This window comes from Tyto alba, unplaced genomic scaffold (genome assembly GCF_018691265.1).
Source record: "Tyto alba isolate M040663 unplaced genomic scaffold, T.alba_DEE_v4.0 Super-Scaffold_21, whole genome shotgun sequence".
In the NCBI taxonomy this organism is placed as follows: Eukaryota; Metazoa; Chordata; class Aves; order Strigiformes; family Tytonidae; genus Tyto; species Tyto alba.
Window position 1 is genome coordinate 6,669,678 of NW_024881295.1, and position 22,781 is coordinate 6,692,458.

General features: G+C 37.4%; 1 protein-coding gene across 1 annotated transcript in view; it reads left to right on the forward strand.

The window, feature by feature from the left end:
• SMC1B (structural maintenance of chromosomes 1B) overlaps nucleotides 1-21,097 on the forward strand; it is a 35,479-nt gene extending 14,382 nt beyond the window's left edge. The window contains exons 11-25 of the mRNA XM_032986198.2: nucleotides 1,243-1,422; nucleotides 2,443-2,589; nucleotides 3,215-3,352; nucleotides 3,842-3,958; nucleotides 6,110-6,216; nucleotides 7,745-7,886; nucleotides 9,308-9,453; nucleotides 10,687-10,840; nucleotides 12,234-12,332; nucleotides 13,133-13,289; nucleotides 14,045-14,199; nucleotides 16,679-16,830; nucleotides 17,015-17,084; nucleotides 19,600-19,710; nucleotides 19,965-21,097. Of these exons, the coding sequence (XP_032842089.2) occupies nucleotides 1,243-1,422; nucleotides 2,443-2,589; nucleotides 3,215-3,352; nucleotides 3,842-3,958; nucleotides 6,110-6,216; nucleotides 7,745-7,886; nucleotides 9,308-9,453; nucleotides 10,687-10,840; nucleotides 12,234-12,332; nucleotides 13,133-13,289; nucleotides 14,045-14,199; nucleotides 16,679-16,830; nucleotides 17,015-17,084; nucleotides 19,600-19,710; nucleotides 19,965-20,075 (1,986 nt within the window). The 3' untranslated portion in view covers nucleotides 20,076-21,097. The remainder of the gene's footprint in view (nucleotides 1-1,242; nucleotides 1,423-2,442; nucleotides 2,590-3,214; nucleotides 3,353-3,841; nucleotides 3,959-6,109; nucleotides 6,217-7,744; nucleotides 7,887-9,307; nucleotides 9,454-10,686; nucleotides 10,841-12,233; nucleotides 12,333-13,132; nucleotides 13,290-14,044; nucleotides 14,200-16,678; nucleotides 16,831-17,014; nucleotides 17,085-19,599; nucleotides 19,711-19,964) is intronic.
• The last annotated feature ends 1,684 nt before the right edge of the window (nucleotides 21,098-22,781 follow it).

Here is a 22,781-nt window from a genome sequence, read left to right on the forward strand (position 1 = left end):
CATGTTTTCCTTAGTCTTCCTTTAGTCACCTGTGTACTTATAGAAGCCCTTTCTTTGACTTCCTTGTCAGATTCAGTTCTAGTTGGCTTTGGCTTACCTAACCCCATATCTGCATGCTTAAACAATGCCTCTCTATTCCTCCCAGGCTACGTGTCCCTGCCTCCACCTTCTGTATGCTTCCTTTTTTGTGTTTGAGTTTTGCCAGGACCTCATTGTTTATCCATGCAGGCCTCCTGGCATTTTTGCCTGACTCCTTGGTCATTAGGATGTTTGCTCTTAATTCAGGAGGACGTGATCCTTGAATATTAAGCATCATTCTTGGACCCCTCTTCACTCAGGGGCCTTATCTCATGAGACTCCACTGAGCAGATATTTGAAGAGGCCAAAGTCTGTTCTCCTGAAGCCCAGAGTTGTGAGCTTGTCTGTCACCCTACTCCTTCTTAGGATCCTGAACTCTCCTATCTCATGCTTACTGTAGCCAGGGCTGCCTTTGACTGTCCCTTCCCCAGAAAGGCTCTCCTTGTTGGTGAGTATGAGGTCAAGCAGAGCACCTCTCCTCATTGGCTTCTCTGTTACCAATGCTTTCCAGGAACTGCCTGGACTGCTGATGCCCTGCTGTGCTGTCCCTGTAGCAGGTATCAGTGTGGTTCATGTCCCCCATGAGCACCAGGGCCTGTGATTGTGATGCTGCTTTTAGCTGTCTGTAGGTAGCCTCATCCACTTGTTCTCCCTGGTCAGGTGGCCTGTAGCAAGCACCCACTTCAATGTTACCTTTACCAGTTCTCTCTTCAGTCCTTACCCATGAGCTCTCAGTTGTCTCATCATCCTTCCCCAGGCAGTGTTGTGCATTCCAGTTGTTCCTCACATGTAGGGCAGCTCTCCTTCCTTATCTTCCCAGTCTGTCCTTCCTAAAGAGCCTGCAACACTTCATTTGTGGGAGGCATCCCACTGTGTCTCCCTGATCCCAAGAAGCCCTGCAACTGTACACGGATCTTTAACGCACCTTGTTTATTCCCCATGCTACGTGCATTAGTGTACTTGCATTTCATGTACCGTGGAATAGGCTGTACAGATTTAAGGACCATAGTATACGCAGAATATGAAAACCAGATCTGTTTCTAGGCTTATAGCGACTGAGACCCCCGTTCTGTTGATCTGTATGTCCTGTCCTCAGACCACTCAGATTTGGACATGCTTTGCTATTACAGTATGGATTCTAAACACCGCTTATTTGCTTTACAGGTTAAACCAATCAATGAAAAGCTAAGAGAGATAAAAGGGGCTAAAATGATGGTGGATGTTGTACAGACTCCGTTTGCTCCCCTGAAAAAAGTGATTCAGTTCGTGAGTGGGAATGGCTTGGTCTGTGAAACAATCAAAGAAGCAAAGCATATAGCGTTTGATGGACCAGTGAGGTTGAAGGCAAGAAGCTGAACTTTGTTGCATGTTTTTCATTGCAGTAATGTATTTAATGTCATTTAAATAATTCTTCTATAGACATCTCACTAAGTATTGCAGAAAAATACAGAATGGTACTATGCTGTCTAGTCTCTTACCATATAAATAAGCGCCCAGGTGTTTCTCATGGTTATATTTTCCTCTATATGGTAGTGTTTTTAAACTATTTCCTGGGAAAAGGAGACAAATTAGAGGTTAGTTAGTATCCAAATATGTTTCTTGGTATGGTCCTTGTGATGAAGAGGAGGAGGAAGGAGGGATAATCCTGTTCTTAAAACTGCCTGATTTAAAAATACAAACTTCATCTTGCTAGCTTTTTTATGAAGAAATGCTTTAAAAATTTTTTACAGTAGCTGACAGTCTCAGTTGTAGATGTAGACTGTGGTAAAGATTGGAAGCTTCTCTGCCTCTTCCTGCAGTTCTTTCTTCTTATCTATCTCTCTGTTGCTGTAAACAGTTTGTAGAGAGGCCTTGTATGCACTTAATAAACCTTCTAAAATGTTGATTAAAGCAGCTTTAAGTTGAAGCTGAGTGTGAAATCATGTTTGCTTGGAATCATGTCACAAAACCGCCCATGTTCTTTATGAAAATTTATGCTTCCTGTTTACAAATGAGCTGTTTTCTTTCACCCCATTATCATATTGCTTGGTTTGCTCTACTGAGCCAGACATAACCTTCTCAGTTGCCAGTGTATACACCAGTCTCACACTAATTTCCTATATACAAGGAAATTCTACAATTTAACTTCCTTTTCTGATTGGTTGTAATAATACCAAGATACGACGAGTGCCAAGAAACAACAGACTTTTTTGTGACTTCATGTATCTCATGTTAACAGGTTTGGAAGAAGAAAAAAAATGGAGTCTAACTAAAATGTGGTTGTTGCTTGTTTAACTACCATAACTTAGTGCACTAGTTCATGGGATATTTGGCTGCTTTGTGTTCAGATTTATTTGGTTTTACTTTATTTTTTTTTTCTTCCAGACAGTGGCTCTTGATGGAACTTTATTTTTGAAATCGGGAGTGATTTCTGGAGGATCAAGTGATTTAAGATTTAAAGCTAGATGTTGGGATGATAAAGAAATGAATAAAATGAAAGAAAAAAGAGATAGCTTGATTAATGAGTTAAAGGTAGGTCTCTTAAAAAGCACTTAACTGCAGAGGTCATAAAGGAGTAAAAGTTGTGTCTAATTTAATTCAGCTATGGGAATATGATTTTCTAAAAAAGTGATTTTCAAAACTTCTAGAAGATAGGTTTTGGACATGATAGCTGCTTATCTTCTTCCAGTTAATAATAATCAGCTGTGGGTCTCTGTCCTTAGCTGGTAGGCTGGTTCACACATCACAGACGTGGAGAGTCAGCAGAACGCTGTTGATACAAGTTCCTCTACAGAAAAGAGGTTTTGTTCAAAGTACCTCAAGACTTTTAGTGAAAAAGATGATACATTCTTTCAACATTAAAATATTTGCATGGACCAAAACCTGTCAGTGTAAAACGATTTGTCACACCTCTAGTTATTTTGGAAGAGGGATAGTGTAGGAGTTTAGGAATTTGCAAGAATATGCTTGCTTTTGAGAAATAAATCTGTTACAAAATGACTATTGAATATGACCAATGCTATCAGCATTTACCCTGAATGGGGCTTATGTTAGCAAGACTAGTTTTATGTAGTGTGTAAATCTGAAAAATTAGTAATTTCCAAATAAGTCACCTTTTCTTTAAAATGCTTTTTTTTCCATTTTAATATTTTTCTAGGACTTAATGAAGATCAAGCGTAAGGAGACAGACTTGAAGCAGCTGTATGCTCAATGCCACGGAACTCAGACACGTCTTAAATATTCACAGAGTGAATTAGAGCTTATTAAAAAGAAACATCTCGCTAATCTTTACACGGTATTGTACTAAGCCTTTATAATTTTCATGTTTAATAATTGTATTTTTTACCTAAGCTGTAATTATTTGTGAAGTAAATACCACTTTCTTACACAGTTTTTAAAATTCTATTTAGGTTTTACATATGTCATCTATGACTGAGGAATTAATAAAATATAAAAAAGTTACAAAGTAATTTCCATGAGGCTTCTTCTATTTTACGTTTTAAACTTAAATTTCTGATAAGCTTGGTTTATCCTTCGGTAACCTTCAGAAGTCTAAGTCAAATTGCACTTTAAATGTTACTCGAGTAATTTGCTTTTCTGCTTGTTAAAACTGTAATCATTGTGTGCAAGTCGACAATAAATAGTGGGTAAGTGGCACGTGAGAAGAAAATATTGAGTGTTTTTAATCAGAAAAATACAGTTACTCTGGAACAAAACTGTCTCGATTTCTGGAAAGCTGACTATCCTGTTAAGAAAAATTAACATCGTTTTCCTTTCTGTTTAGGAAAAATCAAAACTGGAAAGTGAACTGGTAAATATTGAGTCTCAGCATGATATGATAAATGAAGGAGTCGCACAAAGAAAAGAAAAAATACAAGAATTTCAGGAAAAAATTAATGAGGTAATGCTTTCTGTCATGGTTGTAACAGCTTATGCTGTTATACAGAAACTTCTTTCTATTCCTGCTGACTTTGAGAACTTGGATGACTTAACTTTGTAAGCTGCTTTGTTGACAAGGTTTATAAGTTAGCCCAGCAATCTTCCCCCATTCTCTACCTTTCTTACCAAGAGAACTCTGAACAGAGGTGCATGTGGATTTTATTGTATATGTATCGTAGCTTTCCAAATTAGTTTCCTTAAAACGAAAATTCTGTGGTTTGTTTATTTTACGTGCTGAACACAAACCCAATCAAATCCATCTACTTCTTTAATATTAGATGAAGCTTTACTTCATATATATATATATTATATATTTATGTTATATATATAATATATATATATAATGGTGGTTTGGGTTTTTTTGTTTGGTTGGTTTTTTATTTATTTTTTAAATTTTTTTAAGACAGTTGTATGTCTGTGTTAATTTAGAGTCCAATTCATGGAAGGTGGAGCTAGCCTATGATATAACTGAGTTGTCTTTGCTCTCCCTCTCTTAAGGGGTAGCTGATGCAGAGCTTGGGGACCTTGTGCAATCCCCACCTGTTTATGGTACTAAAGAGCTTTTTGTCATTAGAACCTGCTCCTTTCTGCTTTTTACCAGGATCAGGAGAAGTTCTCTATGATACATGATCCAGCAGTCAGGTTTCCCAGCTGTTTTTTCTGTAGACTGTTCTGCCATCTCATACCTGTATCCATATCATTCTCTAATCTTCAGATGGTCCCCAGAACAGTTTGCCCAGACAGCTGACAGAATCAAGTGTGTGGTTGTTGTGAGGAGACGGAAGGCATTCAGTGAAGTGAATAGTAGTAAAGCCTAATCTGATGCCAATAGGGGTTTCATACTGTGTTCTACTAGAGTAGACAATAACACTGGCCTCTGAGAAATAAGAGGAGGCCAGACCTCATCTCTACTTCTCCCTGGAAGCTGCCTTTTTTCCTACTCTTGCCAAACTAAGAACTCTGGTATAGATTAGGGAAAAGTGGTGCTGCAGTTTTATCTTGAAAATTCACAGCCCTGCACCTAGATGCTTGTTTAAATGTTGATTCTTAGAGAGATTCCTCACCACTGTCTGCTGTTACTTGAGGTGTATAGTACACGTGTAACTTAGTTCCTGGCCTCTGACCCATTCTCATCAGTTGTTCTTGAATTAATCTGTGACTGGAATATTCCAGATCCAGGAACTTTTTCTTCTGCTTATTCTGAAAAAAAAAACAAAAAAAAACAAAAAACAAAAACAACCAACCAAAAAAAACCCAACAAAAACAAACAAACAGAAAGAAAGAAAGAAAAACAAAACAAAACAAAACCACAAATGGAGTCAGGTCTTCAGTTTCCAAAAAATAGTGTTACTTGAATAATGTAACTTGATCTGATGTAGTATTTGATACCTGGTTAAACAAGCCTGCATACCAAAACAATATAAACAATACTGGGGTTTGACCTGTAAAGTTCTCTTAATTTTGTTCAGTCCATTGGGTTTCCTTTTAAATGCTGTAGGATGTTGCTATTTCTTTGTTCAGTCCTGCCATATACACGATACCTAATACTTGTCTGCTTAAATTTTTCATTAAAATAGTAGTACTGGTTTTGGCTGAAGCTTTTGTTAGTATATACTGTATAATTAGGAAATAGGAGATTCTGCAGCAGGTTTTTTCCTGTGGCTTTGCTAGAAAAGGAACATGGTAATTAATATTTATGGATCACTTGAAAGGATTAAAATGAAGAACTGAACTACACCAAGACACCTGGTGTATCTGATTAGTGTCCTGTATACTGTTTGGCTTTTTCTTCTTCAGTTGACTGGGAACAACAGGCAAAACTAGGGAAGTTGGCTACCCTGTGATGACTTTGTCATTGCAATGACCAGGTGCTGTCAAGAAGAGCTTAGATCAGAGTTACCTTTTGCAGATCACATGCCTTGTATCTGGCATTTGTACTGGAAGTGTTATGTGAAAATTTCCAGTACAGATTATATCTCAGTAGTTCAGTTTGCTGTTTCTTAAAGTACCTTGAAAATCCAGCCTGTAACATGAAGTGATTGTCTAAATGTTTTACTTCTGTGAGTTGCAAAACAGCATAAACATTTTTTTCTCCATTTCTCTTTATTCGAAGGCTGAAGATGCTGTTTTCCAAGAATTCTGTGAAGAAATTGGTATAGAAAATATTCGTGTGTATGAACAAGAACATGTAAGACAACAAGAGGAGATTGATAAGAAAAGGTGGTATTTATAATTGAAATGTAAAAAAATGTGGTTTGTTTTAGGCTGGGCACGCTGGTAAATGAGTAACTCCATCATAGGAAATCCACAAAAACCTAGAAGACTGTAAAATGTTTTATTATCACTGCAAGGATTAGTTTGCAGTTGTACTGCTATGGTCTGGGTTTATTAGACAGTTCTAATCAGTGACATCTTGCAACAAACTTGAAAGGTAAAATTTACTATTTTTGATAGCACTGTTGTAGAAAAGTAAAATAAAGAATAGTTTTCTAAAATCCACATTGAAAAATGGCTCTGGCAAATTGAGGGTGGCACAAAGGCTCACTCACGTATCAAGACTCTTAAAGGAGATGTGGGTATAAGATGCAGTGATTTGGTATAGGAACATACTGTTAAGGAAAACAGGATCTTCATTTTCTCACAGGCAACCTCAACTGGGATTCCCCTCAAACAGGCACATGTCACAGGGCTACAAATTTAGTTCATTTTAACATGCTCATTCTTTAAGATATATCTCCTTGGACTACAGGCATTTGCAGCACCTTTTCTACATGACTAGTGTAACAGCTAGCACTGAACTCCACTGTCTTTCGAGTCATCTCTTCGGTTGTTAAAGAGACTCTTTGACTGGTTTTGAGAAACCAGTCCAAATGTGTGTTTCTGACTAGGGCTGCAGCAAGGTAGAAATGCAGTGCATTCAGTTGCAGGTAAAGCACCTGCTGGCTGAAGTGATTTGATCATTTATTGACATTTGTAAGAGCTGAAGTCTGGTGAAGTGTAAGAAGTTAGTAATAAAACCATGAAAAGTGGAGCTTTTTGCGTGGCCTTATGCTACACTGCACGTACAGGCTTGTGCCCTAACTTGCCTTCACTAGTCCTGTAAGCCTGTGCTATGGTGCCTTCTTGCCCAGGTCTAAAGAGCCTGGAGCTGGTGATGTGCCAACCCTTTTGCCTAAGCAACAGATGCAGCACTAGTGGTAAGTAAGTTAGGAAGCTCAGAGGCGGACAGTAACAGCTGAGAGGAGACCTTTCTGTAAACAGCTGCTTAGTTTTACTCAGTCCTTCCTCACAACAGCATGTAAAGAAGTTTCTGCCATTGAACCCCCATAAACAAATACAGGTCTCAATTGAGAGATGATAAGCAAGACTGAATATGAATTATAAAGCTTTAATCTCGTGCTTCCTAATTGCCATCTCCCAACTGAGAGTTCCTGCATCATTTACAGGTATATCATTCATACTGAGGTACTTGAAGTTTTAGTGTCACTTCTCATATTCACTGTGTCCATACTGTATCTTTACATTGTATTTTTTGAACTATTATCACTATATTTGTAACTTCCGGTATATCCACAGGATGTGGTGTAGTGGAATTGGTGATCCAAATGTATGCAAATTCTTGTGTTCATGTAGAAAATACAAAAATGCTATCCAAATAGTCAAAGAGAAAATGTATCTTAATAACTTAATCACAGTTACTGGCCTGCTTTGTAAGTTTTGTTGGTTTGAAATACTGTACTTTGACTAGACTGGAGTTTGAAAATCAGAAGACACGACTAAACATTCAGCTAGAATATAATCGTGATCATCTACAAAAATTAACAAACACAGTCAGCACGTTGAGGGAGACCATTCATAAAGATGAAGCTGAGATTATCGGGCTACAGAAGGTAACATACCTCTATCTGGGACTGAGAGGAAAGACTGCATTGAATTACAATTTTTAATAAATGTAGTTGATACTGTTGAGTAATTCTTTTAGAGTTTAATTCAGTGTTGACTTTGCATTTTTTTTTTAACATTTATAGTTGCATATTGTCAGTTTAACCTTGGAATAACCTGTCATAATAGGGTACTTATTAAAAATAAGCATACTAAAAATTAAATTTGGGATTACTGTATATACAGTGTTATATTGTCCTTAGTTTATATGAAAAGGCAGCATATCGCTACAGATAAAACTAGTATTGTGTGGCTGAGAGTCTTTAGAAGATTTCATGAGTAATAGTAAACATCCCTGGTGCTTTGCATCTTTAAGGTGCTTCACAGCCACTAATAGACTTAAAATAATTCTGTGAAAACTAATTTGGGTTTTTTGTTGAAGTAATACGTATGGATTCTTCCTTCATGGTGTTCTTTATTCATAAGTAATTTTTTGTTGTGTTCATGTTGTTTGGTTAAAAAAAAACTATGCTTGTGGTGCACCAGAAAGTGAAGGAGAAAAGGTGTGTAGTAGTACTTTGAACAAAAAAAAAATTAAATGTAAAACTACCCCAAAGGGAGCAAAAACTCCCACATGCATCATTTGAATGCTGTATTTTAACATTAGAAGACAGGTATTTCTGATACCGAGGAAAACCAATAGACCCTTACTCAGTCATGCACAAAAGCATGTCTGACTTCATGCCTGTGTGCATTAATTCTTCTGAAATAGGACTTTGAGCAAATTCAGATATTTGTGCCCGGGAGAAGGATTGTTTATTTTACGTTCCAAAGGTACTTTGGATACTACAACAGCAGTAAGTCTTGATTAGGTTGCCATAATACTAGTTTCTTAAAGACCATGTCTTCCTGCATGTAGTGTTATAGGTTTACTGTTCCAGCACCTAATTCCTAGCAATTTAGCAGTAGTATGGGTTCTATAGGGGAAGACTCTTCTAGAATACCTCCACAGGTTCTTTGTTCTCTGCGAATTACCTCAGGTTTTATCTTTAATGAACAATACTTTTTAAAGGATTTCAGGTTCCCTTAGGCATTCTTAAACACGTTGTAGAAATACAGCAGATGGGATCCTTCTTGCAGGGCTAAGGGACTAACTGAGAAGGGAGTAGCCTACAGATCTTAGGTGTCCTAGGATTCCTGCCGTGTTTGGCTTTATAGTTCAGTCTGGTAAAGTTGTGCCTATGTATTCAAAACACCTGGACCTTCCTCTGTGTAATACAGGCTGTTTTCCCATTGCCTTTCAGACTTTGTGCTGTAACATTTGAATGTATTGTAACAGGTTTAAACTTTAAGTCTTTCCTTCTGTATAATAAAGATTCCATATCAAGATTTTTGCCAAAAGGGTAAAAACGTAAATATTTCTATGCAGGATGAGGAAAAGCTTCTAAAAAAAGTGAACAAAATTGTGGAGGAACAGCAACATCTTAAGGATAGATTAAGAACTCATAAATCTGAGGTTATAAAAATCCAAAATGAAGTTGAAGAGTTCAGAAAGACGATGTTAACTCTTAATAGGTAATTACTAATTGTACTCCTGTGAAAATGATTAATGTGATAATATTTAGAAGAGGTTTAGTGATCAGATGTTTGAATTTCTCTTGTTCTGTTTTCTTGTGAAAGATTCATTAGGGACATAGTAACTTGAATTTACCTTATGCTGTAGTTAAAAAGTGTTTCTAATTCAGTGTGTGGTTCTCGGAAGTAATGTGAATGAGATTATTTCATGAGAGCCATCCCATAAACCATATAGAATAACATCTTATCTGCCTAGTGTTAGGTCGTGTGATTCCTGGTGAACATGTAGTGAGTTCTGATAAGTATGTATTAGCTTACAGCTTGATTGGAGGGGCATATTAAGTTCGCTAGTTTCATATTTTTGAATTCTACAGTTGGTTCAATTAATGAGATTATTTTTTCAATTTTTTTTTTTTTATTTCAGCATTCCCATTTTCTCCAGGCCTTTTAAGTGTTAGATACCTTAAACCAATATTAATTTTAGGTCACTATTTTGTCCTTACAAATCAACTGCTTTGAGGACAGTTTATACTTCAGTTTTCTTATGCTTGCTTATTATTGATGTGTTTAATGTCTCTTAATTGAGAGTCTTCTTTATGTTCAAAAAACCCCCACATGTTGGCACAGTATGGCTAGGTAATCTTGTGGAATTTTATATAAACTTAAAGTTTGTATGCCTAGAAGTTTATTTTATAGTGTGTAACTTTAACAATACAAGACTATTGTTTCTCTGTGTTATTTGGCAACTTGATGCTATCAAAGGGATTTGTTGCAAACAGTCAAGGAGTATTTCAAATGGAGTAATGCTAAAAGTTAACCAGATTTAAAATTTAAAAGTATCAAATCTCCATACCTGCTCAGTAGAGCTGAACAGAACAGTTTAGTTGTAGTTAGGAAAAGTGGGTATTTGAACATGCCATAGTGTGAACTTGGCAATATACAGAAACTGTGTCTGTGCTACAAGCATTTACGTTGCAATAGAGTTAAGAGTAAATGCAGAATAGCAGAGTGTTAACTTGCCTGCTAGAATACTGTGTGGTTCCCAGCTCCCTCTTGAGTAATTTGGGAGAACAAAGGGGATGGAAGTAGTGAAGTACCACTTTCCTTTATGTTTCATGGGGATTATAGGGGAAAAAGCCCTCCTTGTGCATGGTAACTCTATTTCATGCTGTTTGGCTGTGGGTGTTATTGGCAGCAATGCTTTTGCTCTTTTTCTGCCCTTTGTGTATGTAGGGAAACTACAAAATTACAAAAAGAAGCTACAGCTATAGAAACTCATCTGGAAGAGAAAAGATTAAAACGACACAATCTGCTTCTTGAATGCAAAGTTCAGGACTTGAAAATAAAGCTCCTGTCTGGATCACTGGATGACATCAGTGAAGTAGAGGTACTTAAAATATTTATAGAAGATAGATATCATAGAGGAGCAATTATTCAGTCTTGAATATAAAGATATTTATTTTTGCCTTACAAGACTGTCTTGTATAGTAATGTTAAAATAAATACACTGTTTTCATGTGACCAGGCCTCATCTGTTCAATAGAAGGATTTTGTTTATTCTTTGCAGTCAGAAATACTGATTGCAAGTATTTTTGCTTGTGCTTGAAGTGTATTCCTGTGAAGTATATCGCTGTGGTGCAAGAAAATTGGTATGAAGGTATATTCTAGATACACATCTGTAAGAGGACACACATGGGTTAATTCAGAAATGTAAATAAATGGCAAGTACATGGATTGAGGTAATACTTGGTTAATCTTGCATAATATAAATTCTGTTTAAAACCATCCTTTTCATCTTCAGTAGATGTAGATATTCACAGAAACCAGGGATAGGCTAAAATAGAAATACTCCTGCTGTCAGAGAGTTGACCTCGTTATTTTTCTCAGTCCCTCTTTTTCCAGCTTACCTTTTGTGAGGAGAAATTAGACTTTTTCCACCGTTAAAACAGAAAAGAGCTGTGGGTTTTGAAGGACTTGAAACAAGTCTCTGAATCTGGAAGAGTCTTGTTGAACCCATTCCTTAGGAAAGTACTTTTTCTGAAGAACAGATATGGATGGGTGGGACAGAAAACAAAATTAAGGCAGTGAGGTAGGCAGTCGGAAGGGAAAGGACATGAACTGCCAATCATCAGAGTGTGTAGGCAGCTCAGCTCTCACTGTTTATCAGTAAGGAATAGATGAAACCAAGGAGGTGGACAGTAGGAATAACAACTTACATACCTAATTAGTATCTCTGAGACCAGTAAGGTTTGGTTCTGGGAAAGGGACTGATAGTGACATGTAGCACATGCTTCATTCGAGAAAAAGTAGCTGTTTGAAATCAAGGCTTACAGCATCCAGAAGATGCTCTGCTTATGCCGGACAGAATTGAAGCTACTCATTTCTGCTGAGGCCAACTGAGTGGAAGAAATGCCTCGACTTGGACACTGCAGAGCATTTCCCTGATATGGGCTTGAATTATCATGGGGAATGTAAATCTTTCCAATCAGGAGATTAACACTGTGCACGTTGTTCTAAATAGATTACAAATAAATTGCTGCTGCTTTCATCTTAGTTTCAAACTGAAATTAGCTGAAGCTTTCATCTTCATTTAAAAGGTGTGTTTTTTTAATTAGACTCATAAGATCTTAACTATCCTAACTTCATTTTGGCTAGGGGAGGAGCTATGGAATTAGTACTTCATACCATGTTACTACCACTGTCTCCTCATTATATATCCTTTTAACTGTTTAAAAGTTAACTGTCATGTTTCTGAACAGCCATGTCCTTTGCATTTATAGCTAGGAACTGAAACAGAAGGCACTCAGACTACATCAAGTATCTATGAAAGGGAAGAGGCAGTTCAGATAGACTACAGCAGCCTAGCAGAAGACCTGAAGGTAATCTTTGTTTATTTGAAATTATTAGAGGTCGAGTTTTCTGTGTCTGTGTGTGTGGTGCTATGCATGATTGCAAAACCAACAATGTATGGGATTTCTGGATAAGTCAGTTTCCCATATAACTAAATTTAATTTAAAGCTTACCTAAACAATAGAATGGAGAAACAGTAAATACATCTCTTCTTTTTTTTTTTTTTTTTTCTGCCTTTTAAGTTCCAACACCATAGGTTATGACTCAAAACTCTAGAAACCAATGCTTGGCTGCTGGGGGGTTGTATGACCTTCTGTAGTATTTTCAGAGGCTGAGATTTACCATACTTCCTTCTGTAACAGTCCATTCAGTCATGTTTTTGCAGTGTTTTTGTAAATTTTTTTTTCCTTTTTAATCATTAAGTCATAAAATAACTAAATGTCAGAGGCTAGGTACAGAGCAAGGGATGAATCTGTTGTCACTAGAACTTGTCTTGAAGAGTTCATCAAGAACCTGTCTTCAGAGGTTTTCTTTACAAATCAAGTGATGAAGCCAGCTAATCTTCCTCCGGTGCTGTATTTTAATGCAGACTTCTAGGCTGAAGGGAATTTGTCTGTTTTTAAAGGTCTTGTGGAACAGTGCTTGGGACTTAGTAAATTTATTCTGAGAACACACTTAGTGGACTTTTGCATTTTGTTGTGTTTCTAGTTAAAACTGTTGGATGAGTTAGGTACTTCTTCCAGAAACTATGGGTGCTTGTCATAGATGTTGAAATGTCTTAGCCTAAAAGCAGATTTTATTGTTCTAGTTTTTATCATCTTTTCTTTAGGACCTAGAGTCTGATAAAGATATAGAGGATCATATGAACCAGATGCAGCAGGAAATAAAATCCAAAGAGAATACTTTAATGAAGACAGCTGCTCCAAACCTGAGAGCGGGAGAGAAATTACAGATAGCTCGAGACAAGTTCCAAGAATCAGTAGATGGTAACACAGAGTCTTCCATACTAATCTCTTTTGTGACTTGTGAGAGTTGTTACCCTAATAGAAATTATTCTTTCTGGGGTCAGTCCTGCTGGCTTTGTTTTTTTCAGATATTAAGGTGTATTTGTGCTCAAGTGTTTATCTTCAGTTGCCTTCTTAATTATATGTAAATAATTTATTAACATATGCTTTTACTCTTCAGCAGTTTATCGAAATACCGTTCGAATGGTTGGAAAGATACTTTGTTGGCCAAATGACATCATAAAGTATTTTTACTTACTTTGTAAAAATGACTGACTTTAATCATAAAATGCTTAAATTTTTCTTAAATAATTGAAGGAACATATATATGTTGCCCAGAACTCAGACATGAGCATTACCGCTAAATTATTGGTATCCTCAAAGAGCATTGTAGACATTAACAAACTAAGAAAACCAAGGATTTCTGAGGCTGTAACAGGTAAATGTTGGTGCTGCTTAAGGCTACCCATCTTACAGAAGGAATTAGGAGAATTTTATTCATTGCTCTAGACGAATATGGCATAGAGCAGATAGACTACATCTTGACTGTGCAGTATTTGGGGCCTCCATTTGAAATCTGGAAGGAAATTCGTGATACTGGTGTATTCCTTTTATGTGCATCAGAACCTTTTTCTGCAGTATTTTCCTTGGTGCTTGTTATGGTGCATAATAGATACTTGTTTTGTTTATTTGCTTAGAGGCTTATTACAGAGTAATTTCAGTAATTTTTTTTACAGCTTTTGAGACCAGCAGAAAGGAGGCCAGAATATGCAAGCAAGAATTTGAACAGGTGAAAAAAAGGAGATACGAGCTTTTTAATCGGTGCTTTGAGCATGCCTCCATAGCTATTGATCAGATCTACAAGAAACTTTGCAGAAACAGTAGTGCTCAGGTGTGTAATGTTCTTACGTTCTTGGCTTAAAAGGCCTGCTTGATGGTGTGTTATCTAGAATAAGAGAACTTACTAACCCTTTTGGTTTCCAAAGGAAGCTTCAGTCCCAAAGAAGAAAATTACAAAAGTAATCAAAGACTTTAGAATTCTAGGGCCAGAGGAGGAATAGGCAATGTGCCAAAACATGCTTGACATTAGACAGAGAAATGTGATCTAAAGTGTTAACAGAATTGGGAACTACTCAGTTTGGGTTAGTTTTTGTGTTTAGCAAACTTGTAAATTATCATGACAAAAAAGTGAAATATATTTGAGTACTTAGTTTAAAAATAACCTTGGTTTACAGATCTAGTGATAACAGTAAGTAACTAAACCCACTTAGTATAGGTAAAAATAAAAATCATAAATCATTATTTCAGTGCTGGTGTTTTGTGTGAGGTTTTGAAGCTCCTTATACCCCACTTAAGTCTATCTTCTTAAAATATTTATTTAATAAGTTCGCAACTTTAAAGAAACCTGTAGAAAAACGTGACACAAATTGTATTAATGTTTGCTAGTATTCCAGTACTAATGCTGAAAGTAAAGAGGAAACTTCCAAATGCTTGGTTATATCAAATTCTGCAGAAGGTTCAGTGTTTAGAGGGCTCGGGCTTGAACTCTTGTCTATCTTGAACTTCAGATTCTGTGTTTTCCCTCGGAGTCAGATATTCAGTGAACACCTTAAATATCTTTAAATATATATTTTCTGCTTCTAGGTTGGACAGGATAATAAAGCATTTCTTTCTTCATGATTATTGGGCATGTACTTTTTCCCCTAGATTAAACATCAGGCAGGTTTTGACTTTGCATTACTCTGAAACAACCAGTATTTTCCACCAGGACACAGATGCATTGCCCAAAACAATCAGTTGGGTGCTTTCTTTCTGAGGTCTGTGATGGTGTGCCTTGATTTGAGCCATAGTGGTGACCTGGTCAAGAGAGTATCCTGTGATGAGCTGAAAAGATAAAACTGCCTACTAGCTAGACAGGAGCTGAAGCAAGCTGGTCTAATTGCATTGTAAGAGAACTGATTGCTCTCCTTGGCTAAGGAGAGGATTAGCTCAGAGTTTTGCCATCAGAGGAGGTGGCCTAGGTTGCAGCTTGAAGCAACCTTAACAATTTTTAACATGACACTTTCTTATTATTAAAATTAACATTTCTTATTATTATAACATTTATTAATAACGCTTTGCTGTTGATTGAGCTAGCTTAACTCCAGAGATTCTGAACTCGGAACATTTGTGCACTAAATATATTGCTCAGTAAAACTTACTTCATCAGCACATGGTGTGTTAGAAGTACTTTAAATAACACTGCTGCCTAAGAAATTGTACATACATAGATTCACTGCTGGGTTCGCCACCAGTTCTCTTCCGTTCTTTTGAGGAGAGAGAAATGTTGTTCCTTTCGTATCTTGATGAGCAGGGCATGTATGTACCCTAGTAAGCCACATGGTGATTTTTGCTAACAGTGTCCCCACATCTGAAGACTTCTTCCTCTTGCACAGATCCACGCAACAGCATGGAACTGGGAGTTGCATTGCATGGTATTTGACATGCTTACAATCTGAAGAACGTTGTAGTAACAAAAACAGGCGTTCTCTCAACAGGGAAAAAGAGGAAGAAATGCATTCTTCCAACAAAACAGAGATCCTGCAAGCACTAGATCTTACTTCCAGGGCTATTTAATACAGAAATTACTGTAAATGAAAGTACATGCAGTGTTTTCTTTTGCTTTTCTTCCACTCTAGCTGTGATCTGAGAGGAGCCATTTGAAATGAGTGTCAACTATGGAAATTTTATCTGTATCCACTTCTGTAGAAGGGAAGAGACTGTTTTATTTTATTGTCTCTTCTATTTAATGGGAAGAATAAACCATGTAGCAATTAGTTTATCCATTGTAATTTGTAACAGTTTGGTAACATGGCCATTCCTTTAAAACAATCCTTTTAATTTTGGGACCTGGGAACCAGGACACAAAGTATAGTGGTAGCTTACCTATATTAAAATCTTTCTCCAGCTCAAAGTTAGATGTTGTGAAACTAACCTTTCAAAAAAAAGTGCAATTTTGGAAGGAGATGTATTTCCAAACAAAAAAAGAAAGCTGAAGTCTCAAATTTTAATAATAATACAAAGAAAAATGAATTACATAGAAGGTGATAAAATCGTTTGTTTAGTAGCTGAAATTTGGTAGATAACAAATATGTGGAGTCGTTTCCAAAATGGTTTTGTTAATTAGCCTCCTAGCTCATGGTTTGTTAACAAAGGCATCTTCTCTGGGAAACTTCATAGTGCTGCTCTTCAGTATAGATGAACAGGTGCTTCCTACAAATGAAGCCGACTTACCGATTTCAACACTAGCTCAGTCAGTGTTTAAACCTAAAACCCATCCGTCTTTAATTTTATAAATGTCACTATTAATAACAAAATGTATGTGTTTCCAGGCATTCCTTAGTCCTGAAAATCCTGAGGAGCCTTATCTGGAAGGTATTGGCTTTAACTGCGTGGCTCCAGGAAAGCGCTTTATGCCAATGGACAGTTTGTCAGGAGGTGAAAAATCGGTGGCAGCTCTGGCTCTTGTGTTTGCTATACACAGGTAAAAGAAATACTACGGAATTATCCAAGTGTGTGGCTGAGTAAGTGGCAGGAATGTAGACAGTGTTACAAATATGTTAAAAAAAATTTTTCTAATAGAATATTCAACATTACAAATGTCTTTATTCTACACGTTTATTGACATTTTTGCATCTAAATGCAAACTACTGTCTTGTCTTCTACAGTTTTCGGCCGGCACCTTTTTTTATTTTAGATGAGATAGATGCTGCCCTGGATAACACAAACATTGATAAAGTAAGTTGGTCCCTTTTAACTTATCCTCTTATTGACAATATAATGATACCTTTTGTAGAAGGAGGGCTACTTTTCATTACAGGTTGTTGGGTTAGAGAGATCGATTACACTGTCTGAACCGGTTTCAAAATATATTGTGTTTAGGACTGAAATAATAGTTGTATGAGATGATAGACTAGGACTAGGTTTAAATTCGTAAATCTAAGAGTGTTTTAATCAGTCCCCAAACTGTGAAGTTGAGAAAACTAGAGTGGACAAGTATGCTGCATGAGCACGTGTGGTACAATATGATGTAAAAGTCAGTTGTGAGTTGCTGGTTGGTTGGTTTGATTGGAATTTTTAAGGCCTTTGGGTTCCCTTACCTCTAAGAAGCAGAAAAGAGTATATCTGCATACTGAAATCAAGTCGTTCTATCACTGCAGTATTTATTTTATATAATTGGCCTACTAAATATTTTTACATTAACACTAATTAAGGGCTATTGCTCCCATTGTTTTAGTCACACAAATCCTTGCTTGATTAAAATAGCTTCCTGTCCTCTTGAATTTCTCTTTCCTTTTTTGCTAATAACTATGCACTGTAACTAAATTTAAGAGAGTATACAAACAATAAAGATTGCCAACTGTAGACATCAGCCTCTAGGAGGCAAAGACTCGGTACAAGGAGATTGTATGTAGGAGAAGAATCAAAAAGATCTCCACATGCCTGGATTTTCTTCTGTGGAAACTTACCTTTCCACATAAAGTGAGATCAGGCTGTATTTCTGCTCGCATTAATAGTGATGTCAGTCTAGGCAGAGCCTAACAAAGAAAAGCAGTTTTATAAACATCAAACTTCAGGTTTTTTTGCTTTCTTTTTTTTTTTTTTTTTTTTTTTTTTTTTCTTACTTTCCTAATGGGGTTAACTGTGATGTGCCAAGTACACCAGAGTTTGCTTGGAGGGGAACTCTACAGTAGACAGCTGGGGAGGCTCCACTACTTGTGCCTGCCAGATAGAATTCCTTCTCAGAGATAACTGATTCCATATAGCATTGCAAGGGATGGTTTTCTGACTCCGAGTTCCTTAAACATTCCTTGGGATGCAAGTCCACAAGGGCTACCTATCATCCACTACTTCAGAGCAGATGATATGCCCTGAGTTTGTTTTAACTCAGTCCAGTGTGTTTCAACAACACTAGTTTAGACGTAATGGGACTGTATTGAAAATAATTACGCCAGCTTTAGGATTTGGCTCTCAATGACATGACTAGAAACAAGATTACATATCAGACGATCACAAAACACCTCTGTGATCTAAACTTTAACAGGATACTTTTCTAGTAATTAATCTTTCACTCAGGACCACTATGAGTTGACATAACAGTTGAAGATCACGTATTCTGGTTAAATACCAGTGTTGTGTTTTCTGGATGTTATTCTTAATTCTGAAGTCAAATGTATCATGGCTGATGACTTGAGTTATGCAGGCTTCCTCCAAGCTTTCCTTCACTGTCTGTCTCGTCTGCTATTACACTGTTTAATGCTAAATTTCACATTTTTGCCTTTCATCAAAGCTGCAGTGTATTAGGTGATTAGTACTTCTAGTCTCTGCAGACTTCTGAGGTGGTCGTTTGGGTATGAATTCAAAATTCTCCATGGTTCTGTCTGGGGCTGAGCAGGGGTCCCAGATCAGGCCTAACAAAATCACAGGCCATAACTTGGATGACTTCAGGTTATCCACATAAGTTCCCGTTGCAGTTACAGGTGCACCAGTCATCAATTACATACATGTTCCACAAAGGTCATGATGTCTGGTACGTTCTGAGCTTTCCATAGAGACAACAGCTGGTGCGTTGATGCTGTAATGGGGCACTTTGCTGGAGTTTGCTTTTCTGAGTAGGCTCCTTCTGACATCCCTGGCAGAAGAGATGCCCGCTTCAGAGCTAAGAATGTGCTGTGCAGCATTCTTCCATTGAAAAGATTACTTCCCTATCATACAGATATTACTGTGCAAACAGAAGTCTAATTAAAAATGTACTGGTTGGCCTTTATTCAGCATTCAGTTTATATTGTGGGATACTGCCTTATTCAGTTACCAATTTATAACTTAATATTTGTACCTTTATTTTGCAGATAGAAAAAAAATGTCTGCAGTGAACTAATACGTATTTAAGATCTTAGCATACAGCCAGTAAACAACCTTTTCTCTTTTCACACTTTTTCCTTATTCAGGAGTTTTACCTTCCTTTGTAGTTGTATTAATTAAAATATTTTTCATTGACACTGGCCTTTCTCTATAACTTCATTCATTGGAGTGAATGAATATTTTCTTAGGTGCTTTCAAAAAGCAGCAAATCTGAGGGGCTGTCTTAAGAACATGCAAAGTATCTGTCTTAAGACAGTTTTATTTCTCACCCTATTTCATAACTGAATTCTGTAGTTAACGTGGTTCAGCTCTTTCCTCATCGTTCCCTAATTATAGCATCATTTAAGTCTGCCAGAACTAACTTACTGAAGTATTTGGTTTCTTCCCAAAGGTATCAAGTTTCATTAGGGAAAAGGCACATGAACAGTTTCAAATGATAGTTATTTCTCTAAAGGAAGAGTTTTATTCCAGAGCAGATGCATTGATTGGAGTGTGTCCAGAGGTAACAATTAATTATTACCAAATTTTGTTAAATAATACATGCTGGTTTTTGTTGAGTACTGATTTACACCTTCAGTGTTACTATGTAATTGTGTTGCTGGATTTAAACTACTTTGTATTCAAAAATAAGTGCAGGTATTGGCTTGATGAAAAAACAATTTTGGTAACTCAGGCTTGTTGTGTCTCAGTCATTTATGAAATGCTTACTTAACATACCAGGAATGTTTCCAATTGTATGATCCTCCTTCTTTTCAGCATGATGACTTTATGTTCAGTCGAGTACTGACTTTGGATCTCACCAAGTATCCAGACATCAGTGAACAAGAAACAACAGAGAAGCACGCAGAGAGTCCTGTTTCAGAATGAAGTGTGGATGATTTCGGGGCCAGGCGGCAACAGCAGGACCTGTGTTTACAGCTGGCTCTTACAGATCAGAGTTTGAATGTGGCTATTAGAGGTTGACAGAAAAAGTTACCCTTCAAATGAAGCCATTTTCAAAACTATTGAAGGAAGTAGCTGTTATTCATTGATAGAGTTTTGTTAACAAGGAAGAGAGACAGAGGTTGTTACTGAGATGTGTACATTCTGGTGTGCAAAGCTTTCTCTCTAAATGTTTCGGGGATGTTTTGCCTGAAGATGAAGGTTACAGGTTTACATAAGCACACCAGTACAAAGAACAAGCCTCTTGCTTTTCTTATAAAAATTAATGTGTTTACTGTATCTCCAGTACACTGTGAAGGTGCACGCTACCACTGGTCAGGACCTTTACAATCTCTCCCTTGTGTTCCAGCTGCATCCCTTTGCCTTCAGGTAAGATTGTTTCCTGGTTTTTAAAACAAGATAATTGCAATCTGCCTATTATTATATGTGGCTTGTGACACCCAGTAAGACTTCAGTCTTCCAGTGCAGCCTTGCAAAAATATTAGTTTCAGGCTGGTTAGGTTTGTTTTGATGGCCATGCTTCATCTGAGAAGCAAAGTTAATGAAGTTGGTTACAGAACCCTGTTTGAGACAGCTTGAATCACTTCATCTGGCTTAGGTTTCACCTCGGTGTATGCGGAGGAGCTTTATTTGGTTGATGGTTGTTCATAATTCTATCTTATGTTCATGTAGTAGCTTGCTTTTGTCCCCCATGCCGCTTAGACATGGCTACACGCGTGCCTTGTACGGCATTGCTCATACTGTGTGTGTTACACACAACTGTCTGGACACAGGGGGTTACTGCATAAGGAAGGAATGACATGTAAGCAGTAGGTAATGGGTCCCTGTGGGAACATTTTAACAACATAAATGTGTCCACTTACACTGCAGACAGATGTCTAGCCAATACTTCTGTTGCTGCCACACTTTAATAAATAAAGTTATTTACTCTCAGTGTAAATCGTGAATTGGCGTCAGACCCTTAATTCAGAATCCACTGGCAGGTGTGGAAATAATTCCATTAGTGTGAAGGATGAACAGAAGAGCAGCCTATAATGACTTTCAAAGATCTTTGACCCACATCCATCTGTGTATTGCAAAAACATAAGTTTTGTTTTGTTTGTGGTTTTTTTAGCCATTCGCTAGGAACAGTTGGTTGAAAGAAAAGAATACAGTAAAGAATTGGACCAGTCTGAAGAACGGTAAAAGCTATACATCTTAGCTATTATGCAAGAATAATCTACTACTAAAAATATTTTATTAGAAGAGTGTATGCCATCAGAGCTATCAACTTTGTTACACAGCGTGAGCAAAACAGGATCATAAATGATCAACAAATTTGTTTTCAGTAAATACCTTATTCCCCTTAAAAAAAATTCTGAATTATGTAGAAAAAGAACCATCTACTGTGGAATCAGCAACCATCCTTTAACATACCAATGTGTAGGGTTAGTCCTTTCTCAGTACTCGGGTAATAATTTGAACAAGGCCTTAAATAAGTTACTCTCACTTAACAGATAAATGGAACAGACAAGTTTCAGGTTCTGTCCCTTTTGGACTCTATTTTAAACCCTGAGGTAGCTGCAAGGCAATCCCACAACTAAAATATATTCTCAGGGGGGAAGAACCAAAACCAGGCATTTCTACCTTCTTACTGTGTATGCTAGTAATTAAAATAAACCCTTACTCATCTGCTTCTCAGGATACAAATAAATGGCACTTGAGTCAGGGGAGGCTGTTGTGCAAGTTGCAGTTCAGCAGCGTCTACAAAACAGAAGGATCACCCAACACTAGGCTAAGCTGATCCTTACCAGAGGGAAGGGATGTGAATTCCTAATGTGGGTCTGACTTCAGGCACAAGATAAGAAGTTGTATGACTTCTGGGTTGAGCTTGAGTAATTACAGTAATCAGGGACCTAAATTGCTTATCTGATTACTTTTGCTGCAGCTTGAAGCAACAGTAAGTGTTCTAAACTGATGCATCAGCTTCCAAATAAGCATGGCTGATCGCACTGAGTAGAGCCAATTCACACGGAGTAGAAAAGCAAATCCTGGGGGTTAGAGTCTTGCAGGTGATGCTATATGCAACTTTTCAGAAGTGATGTATGCACGACTACATTCTCTCGAGAGGATGAGTACAGTCTAGATGCAGGCTGGTTTTGCTCTTGATTTTTACCTTTCAAAAAACACAGTTTAAACTCTGATAGCTGATACTTGAGGTCCTTAGTCATTATAGCACATACTAACACCCAGTTGTGGTTTCTAGTCTGTCAGTCATGAAAAGACCGCTGGGTGTTTTCCTCTGGGCTAGAAGAGACAAGAGCCAGTGTGTGTGCATGGGTTACCATTACTTTTCTATGCAAAATGCCTTCAGCTCTTCACCTACTACAGAACAGCAACAAAGGCTTCTATACCCCACAACTTCTACCCATCTCGGTAGTTAGTCTAGAAAGAAGCATGCCCCTCTTTCTAAGCTTTTCATTGTGCACGCCCCCATACTAGAGAACAAGCTGAAATTGCTTTTGTGACAGGGTTAGTAAAGAGGTGACAGTACCCCAGTTCAGACAGAGGTCACCTGACAGAGCCATCACCTCCCTCCCTGTCAGCCCTCCTCACAGTTACCTCACAGGGGTAAGGGTGCAAATCCCCAGG